Source organism: Myotis lucifugus, unplaced genomic scaffold (genome assembly GCF_000147115.1).
Source record: "Myotis lucifugus unplaced genomic scaffold, Myoluc2.0 scaffold_218, whole genome shotgun sequence".
NCBI lineage: Eukaryota > Metazoa > Chordata > Mammalia > Chiroptera > Vespertilionidae > Myotis > Myotis lucifugus.
The window spans coordinates 61,815-69,316 of NW_005871266.1; the positions used below are offsets into that span (position 1 = coordinate 61,815).

The 7,502-nt window shown below is 62.6% G+C and overlaps 1 protein-coding gene across 1 annotated transcript in view; it reads left to right on the forward strand.

Annotated features, from left to right (window-relative positions):
• Nucleotides 1–4,655, forward strand: part of TPCN2 (two pore segment channel 2) — a gene marked incomplete at its 5' end in the record, with an annotated part of 22,925 nt that extends 18,270 nt beyond the window's left edge. Inside the window, 7 exon segments of the mRNA XM_023761810.1 lie at nucleotides 210–281; nucleotides 1,739–1,815; nucleotides 2,320–2,398; nucleotides 2,478–2,560; nucleotides 3,009–3,090; nucleotides 3,358–3,440; nucleotides 4,031–4,655. Coding sequence (XP_023617578.1) covers nucleotides 210–281; nucleotides 1,739–1,815; nucleotides 2,320–2,398; nucleotides 2,478–2,560; nucleotides 3,009–3,090; nucleotides 3,358–3,440; nucleotides 4,031–4,109 — 555 coding nt within the window.
• Nucleotides 4,656–7,502: the final 2,847 nt, after the last annotated feature.

Below are 7,502 nucleotides of genomic sequence, written 5' to 3' on the forward strand. Positions count from 1 at the left end.
TGTGTACGTATGTGTGAGTGTGTGTAAGGGGTAACAGGTGTGTGCACGGGTGTGTGTGTGTGTGTATGTGTATATGTGGGGGTGCGTGTGCACAGGTGTGTGGGGTGGTGCTAATTCATGTGCCTTTGCAGAGGGAGGGTGATGGGCAGGGTTGGCGCCACCTAGTGAGACCAGGAGGAATAGTGGCTCTGCTCTCTCCCTGTCCTCAGCTGATGGCCGTGGTGGCCAGCACCATCCTGGGCCTGATCAGAAACATGCGGGCTTTCGGCGGGATCCTGGTGGTGAGTCTGGCCGCCGTGTGGGCCTGGGTGGGGTGGTCGCTCAGTGGGAGTTGGGCTGTGGGTTGGGCGAGCTGGGGGGAAGCACCAGGGCAGGAGGCCAGAGCGTCCCCTTCGTGCCAGACAGCTTTTCAGTCACTTTCAAATCCCTCCTGTTTTCTGGGCCATCAGCTCTGCCCCTGGCCCAGCCTGGTCAGGTGGGGCCCTGGTGCTGCTCCAGGCACAAGGCCTGTGGGCCGGATACTCGGTGACAGTGACGAGGTAGAGAGCCCTGCTGCGCAGATGGTGCCGCTGGTGGCCTTTTTGTCCTTTATGTTGAACAACACCCTGGGGGTGGGGAGCCCATGCCCTCCAGGAGGCTAGAAATAGGATCTTGCATCAGGCCCCGTCCCAGACCCCTATTTGCACATTGGAGGAAACTGAGGCATAGGAGGGGGCTGGGTTAGTCCAGAGTGTGCACCCCTCTCCAGTCCACCTGGCACCTTCAGGATAGGCCAGGGCTCAGGCAGCAGCCCCCTCCTCCAGGCTCTGGGGTGGTGCTCCCTTGGACGCCCCCTGGGGATGTGGGAAAACATGGTGGGGACTTCTATCTGGAGAGGCCTGATCTTCCCCTCCCTTCCCTGGGACCAGCTTCTCCCTAGCCCAGCTTCCCCCTGGGTCCAGCTTCTGGGCCCAGCTTCTCCCGGGACCAGCTTCTTCTGGGCCCAGCTTCTGGGCCCAGCTTCTCCCGGGACCAGCTTCTTCCTGGCCCAGCTTCTTCCGGGCCCAGCTCCTCCTGGGCCCAGCTCCTCCCGGGACCAGCTCCTCCCTGGCCAAGCTTCCTCTGGGACCAGCTTCTCCCTGGCCCAGCTTCTCCCGGGACCAGCTTCTTCTGGGCCCAGCTTCTCTCTGGCCCAGTTTCCTCCGGGCCCAGCTTTTGCCGGGACCAGCTCCTCCCGGGACCAGCTCCTCCCAGGACCAGCTCCTCCCGGGACCAGCTCCTCCCGGGACCAGCTCCTCCCGGGACCAGCTCCTCCCGGGCCCAGCTTCTCCTGGGCCCAGCTTCTCCCTGGCCCAGTTTCCTCCGGGCCCAGCTTTTGCCGGGACCAGCTCCTCCCGGGACCAGCTCCTCCCGGGCCCAGCTTCTCGCCCTGTTGTGGAATCCTCCTCGTCACTCTCCCTGCCACACTGGTCCTGACGGGGCAGGCAGCCTTCGCTTCCTTGGCCTCCCCCTGGGCCCCAGTGTATCTGTGGGGCTCCCCGGTGGTGACTCCTCCCTTCTCCCCTTCAGCCACTATCCTGTGCCTCTGGAGCAGGTGGGTGGCCAGGAGCGGGTGTCTGGAAGTAGAGCCAAGTGTTGTGGGGGGCCAGCAGCGCCCATCGTTGGGGGCCGTGGCCAGGCTGGGAACCCTCACAGGCCAGCCTGGCTCTGTCCTCCTCTGGGCGGGGCTGCCCCCGCTGACCGAGCCCTGCCTCCGCAGGTGGTGTACTACGTCTTTGCCATCGTTGGCATCAACCTGTTCCGGGGTGCCATTGTGCCTCCTCCCGGAAACATCAGGTGAGGTGGGGCCTAAGGTGCCGAAGGAGCACTGGTGTGGGGGTGGGGGGTGGGACAGGTGTGAGGCCTCGGCAGCGTGTGGGTCAGCTCTCCAAGAGGAGTCTCCTGCTCTTTTCTCTTTCTTCCCTGTCCCCTGCCCTCCCCTTCCCCCTGGACCCCTGGCCTAGAGTCTGTGCTGACTGTTCCGATATCTGCTCAGAGCAGCCCTCCCAACCCCTGTTGGACCTTGAGCTCCTCCACTCAGCTCCCCCTAGGCTCCCCCCATAGACTCCCCGCCGAGGCCCCCCACCGGGCCGGTGCTGGCAGGGCTGTGAATGTAGAGCTGACGGCTGGCCACAGCTCTTGCCTCCCAGCCGCCCTCACAGACCCTCCGGAGGTCAGGGGCATTTCTTCTGCCTGTTTCTGGGGGCCCAGAGAGGGTTCCACGCTGTGCAGGGGCTAAGGTGGTGTAGGGCACGCCTGGTGTGCATGTCCTACACCCCACCTGACCCGCCTGTGTCCCAGCCTGGCCCCTAACGGCTCGGCGCCCTGCGGCAGCTACGAGCAGCTGGAGTACTGGGCCAACAACTTCGACGACTTTGCGGTGAGTCCCTCCCCCTTGCTTCCCGGGACCCCGGCCCCCTGCCTCCCGCACCCTCCTTGACCGTGCCCGTTGCTCACAGGCTGCCCTGGTCACGCTGTGGAACGTGATGGTCGTGAACAACTGGCAGGTGTTCCTGGACGCCTATCAGCGCTACTCGGGCCCGTGAGTGACCCGCCGGCTCCCGCCCGTCCTCCCGCGCCCTTGCCCGGGACTCTGGGTGGCACCTGGCGTCGCTGGGGATGTGTGGGAGCCGCATAGGCCCTGGAAACACCTGGGGGGTTCCTTGGGTGCCTGTGGGGCTGGTGGGCGTGGAGGAGGGAGCCTGGAGGGAGCTGGGTGGAGGAGGGGGAGTCTGGGGGAAGCCGGGGGAGGAACTCAGCCTGGAGCGCAGCCCAGCCCCGGGCATGGTCCTGGTCCAGCCCCAGCTCCACCTCCTGCTGGCCCTGCCGCCTTGGGCAGCTCATTGTCTTGGCTTCTGGGCATCTCTAAAGTGGGAGGACGTCACGGGGTTACCGGGCAGGACCCAGACTCGTGGCGGGGTCTGTGCTCCTCCGGTGGTCTCGCTGTGCTCACGGTGGGCCTGCGCGAGCCTCCTCCTCATCCTCCGCAGGTGGTCCAAGATCTACTTTGTGTTGTGGTGGCTGGTGTCGTCTGTCATCTGGATCAACCTGTTTCTGGCTCTCATTCTGGAGGTACAGGGGGAGTCCTGGGGGCTTCGGGCGGCCCTGGGCTCAGTGCAGCTCACCTGTTGCTGGGAGGGTCTGGGAACAGCCCTGACGTTTGACCTGAGGGTGTCCTCAGGGCCCCGGGGGACATGTGGCTCCCAGGAGCTGGTGGCCTTGGCCCTGGACCCGGGCTTCCCGTGCCCCACACCAGGCGGGGGCGGGGCGGGGGGAGGTGAGGCTGGTTTCACGCAGGGCCGGCACCCACTGGCCTCCCTCCGCCCTCTCGCTCCCCAGAACTTCCTCCACAAGTGGGACCGCCGAGGCGAACTGCAGTCCCGCTCCGGGGACCAGATCACCGCAGTGGACCTGTTGTTCAGGTGTGCAGGCGGGGAGGGCCTGCTGCTCGGCCCCTGGGCGAGGAGGGCGGCAGGGAGGTGCGGGGCAGGCGTCCTCTGTGACAGTGACCCTCCCCACAGCCCGGGCTCCTGGCCTCCCTCTGGCGGAGCTCGAGCTCCCTGGGGTCTGGGGTTGGGGTTGGGGTCCAGGGTCGGGGTCTGTTGCTTCCGCTGCTCCTGCCGCCTGGCCGTGAACTGTCCTGTTCTCCATTGAGCATTTTCGTGGAAACATCCTGAGGTGCTGTTAGCCTCCAGGTGATTCTGTGGGTGGACGTGGACAGGTGACCGAGGACACCACCCTTGGTTCCTCTCCTAGTGGAGAAAGGTGACCGCCTCCCTCATGGGCGCTGGCTGCCTTGTCACAGTGGTTCCCTGTCCCGCCCCAGCAGCCCCCCGGGGCTTTCAGGAGCGCCAGTCACACTTCCCGCAGATGTGTCTGAGTCCCGGGTCCCGCCCTCGCCCTCCCCTGTGCACGTGTAGGAGGCTGCCCTACGCAGGGAGCCGAGCAGGGCTGGCCCAGACTGCACCTCGCTGTCTGGAAGGGCCATGCACACCTTCTCCCGGTCCTGCAGGGAGGTCCTGGAGGAGCCGACGGAGGAGGAGCTGATGGCCAAGCTGCGGCATCACCCCCACCTGCAGCTGTGCAGGTGACGTCCGTGTGCCTCCCTGGCTGGCGGATGGCGATGTGGCCTGGGGACCAACGTGGGTCCCGGGGAGAGGCAGCTGCGGCCCTAAGGAGAGACAGAGCCACTCCGCCCCCGAGGCTGTGACAGAACTGACAGAGCCGAGGCCCTGTGCACTGCCGAGCGGAACATGGCAGCTTCCGTCGGCAGCATCGCAGCACGGTCGGCGCTTCGGCAGCGTCCACGCCACGCCCTTACGTGAGCTGCTTTTACTTGTCTCAGTGCGGGAAGAGGGTGACTCCACAGGGACCTTTGAGACGGTCTGAAAGCAAGAAGCAGGCCTCCTCGGGGCCCTGCGGTTTCCGTGGTGCCTTTGCTGCCGGCGGCCTTCAGGGACCAGAGGCCCCGTGGGGCCTGCACAGGCCGCCGGCAGCTTCCCGGGCCGGTAAGTGTGGATCCTGGTGGCTTCGCACGAAGTGGGCCGTGGCTGTTTTATTACTGTATGAATTGTGTGAATGTGATTGGGTGTTTCCTTACGGGTCAGGATGCCAATATCAATGAGTTTTGCAAAGAATGAGGTTGTCGTCTTTCCTGCGACACAGTTGTCCTGCTCCTCCGGTCCTTTCAGTTGTGCACGGCACGGGTGCATTGTGGCCGGGGGCTGTCTACCCGAGGCAGGGGCCGCCTTTTTCTAATTTGCATAAAGGCGTGTATAAACCAGGCGTGGTCCTACTGTGTGTCCTCAGGGTGTGGGGGGAGGAGTGAGCAGTGTGTAGAAGGCCATGTTGCCATGTGATCCACCACAGATCCCGATGGCAGGTGGTTCCCTTGTGAACTGCCGGCTCAGGGATTGGCGATCGCTCCTGGAGGCCTCTGCTGAGGACCGGGATCTCTGTGGAAAGCATTGCTGAGGTGGATTAGTGATGTCTGCCGAGGGCACTGCACAGCCACGAGGGCACGGGTGCTGGTCACCTGGGAAGGGATGTCTGATCTCTTGTCTGGACAATGGGATGAGAGGAAAGTTTAACTGAAAAAGTAGCTTCTGAAACGTCACGAACCCAGTGCTCGGGGTTTGTAAACCCTGGGGGTGGTTTTGTACCCACACGCTGCACTTTCTGGTCCTGGAGTGGATCTGAAATCCCTCAGGTCTGGGGGACCTGTGGGGGCTGTGAGGACACTCCCAGCCCGGGCCCCTCTGCAGCTGCCTTTCCAGAAGGCAGGTTTGGGGCAGGAGAACATCCTGGAGCAGCGGCTAGAAGGTCACAGCCACCTGGCCTCGCAGAGCCCTGCTGTCTGGGTCAGGGGTGAGGCCCCCTGCATTGCTGCCCTGCTCACTCCTCCCCCGCCCTGGCCCCCCTCCACTGCTGCCGACCTCCCACAGGGTTCCACCCCAGGTCTCAGCGCCATCTAATGGCGGGATCGGGTTCTGTTGGCCTCATTTTTAATGCAGGCTGGACTCTGTGACCCCAGGATGGCTCATTGCTTTCCCCTGGCCGGCCGCAGGCTGCCTGTCTCGGGCTATGGCCCTGCCTCAGCGTCTGGGCTGCAGGCCGAGCAGGCACCGCGGGGTGGGGTGTCCTGTGCAGGTGCCAGAGCCACTCGGTGCGTCCACCCCGCCCACTTCATGTGTTGTCCCAGAGAAGTCTCCCTGACGTTTACATCCGAGCAGATGACTCTGGACGATCTGTGCTGGGCCCCGGGGGGCAGGGCTGGTTGGAGAGGCTGGCTCCACCCTCGGGCGTGGTCATTCTGGTGCCTTCTGACTGTGCAGGGCTCGTGACACTCTGAGGGGTTCCATCCGCTGTTTCAAAGGTGCCAGCCTCTGAGCCTTTGTTCCAGTGAGAGCTGGCTGGATGGAGCTCGGGCGAGGCTGCTGGTACAGGGCGGGCCGCTGGGTGACCCTGTCCGCAGTGCTCTGTGTCCCTGCCCCCGCCCAGGCCACCACGCTGCACTGGGGGAAGTCTACTGGCGACGAGCGTGTGTTCTCGTCTCAGCCGTGGTTTCCCGTGGCTGCCGTGGCTCTGGCCGGGCATCAGGGACGGGGGTCAGGGGAGTCATCCAGCATAGTGGCAAGTCAGGGACCCCTGGACTGTCGCTGCCCCGACGGAGCAGAGGCAGGAGGGTCCCCGGGCCTTAGGTGTGAAAGGCAGACTTGGAAGCACTTCACAGACTATACATATAGAAAAGAAAATGTTGATAAGCTCAGGACACGTAAGAACTTTCTTTAAAAGGCACCGCAGACAGGCAAGCCACCGCCTGGGGAAATGTGTGTAGCAGGTGCAACTGAGTAAGGACCTCTGTCTGGGCCACGTGAAAAGCTCCTATAAATTAGCAAGAAAAAGACAAACCGATAGAAAACGGGGGCTTGAACGGGTTTTTCACAGAGAAGCCAAGTCCCGTAGTGACGTGAAAAGACGTGCAGTCTCACTGATCCGAGATGCAAGGCGAGGCCGCACTGATGTGTTTCACAGCCTCGAGCAGGTCTGGCCCTGGACTGGCTGGAACCCGCGGATGTGCTTGGAGGAAGTCTGATGGATACAGCCTCTTGGGAAATAGTTTGGCATCCTTTACGGTCGTTGGCTCTGACACCTTATTCTGCTCGGGACACTGAAGAGCGGCCCCTGCCCACGTGCGCCAGCGGGTAGAACGTTGAGAGAGCAGAAGCCGGGCACCACTTACATGTCCTCGACAGAACACATGTCGAGGAGCTCTACTCACAGCACTGCACGCGGCCTCCGGCCTCAAAGAGCTGCATGAAGGGATCTTAGAAACACAACGTCGAGTGAACAAAGCAAGTTCCAGGAGACTCCGTACAGAAAAGTATTACTTATGTAAAATTCAAAACCAGAGTTAAGCCCTAACCAGTTTGGCTCAGTGGATAGAGCGTCGGCCTGCGGACTGAAGGGTCCCAGGTTCGATTCCGGTCAAGGGCATGTACCTTGGTTGCAGGCACATCCCCAGTAGGAGATGTGCAGGAGGCAGCTGATGGATGTTTCTAACTCTCTATCCCTCTCCCTTCCTCTCTGTAAGAAAATCAATAAAATACATTAAAAAAAAAACAAGAAAAAACACACCAAAGTTAATGTGCCTTCAGGGCGTGCACCCATTGGCAGTACAGTCACCTGTAGCTCAAGGGCACGGGGGCCTGCAGTCCCGGGAGGGGCCCCCTCTTGGGGAGGCAGGACCGTGGAAGGACCCGTGGTCATACGTGGGCACGTTCTGGGCGGTGTTCGCATTCTGGCTGCGTGGGGGGCATGGTCATTGCCTTAAGGACTTTGTGATGTAGGTTTATGTTACACTTTCTTTTGTACTTTCCAAATATTAACATGTAGAAGGAGGGGACAGAGGGGACGAATGAGGACGAGGAATTTTCCTGCAGAGGGGGCGGTGAAGCGGGTGACCACTGGCAGGGCGCGGGGTC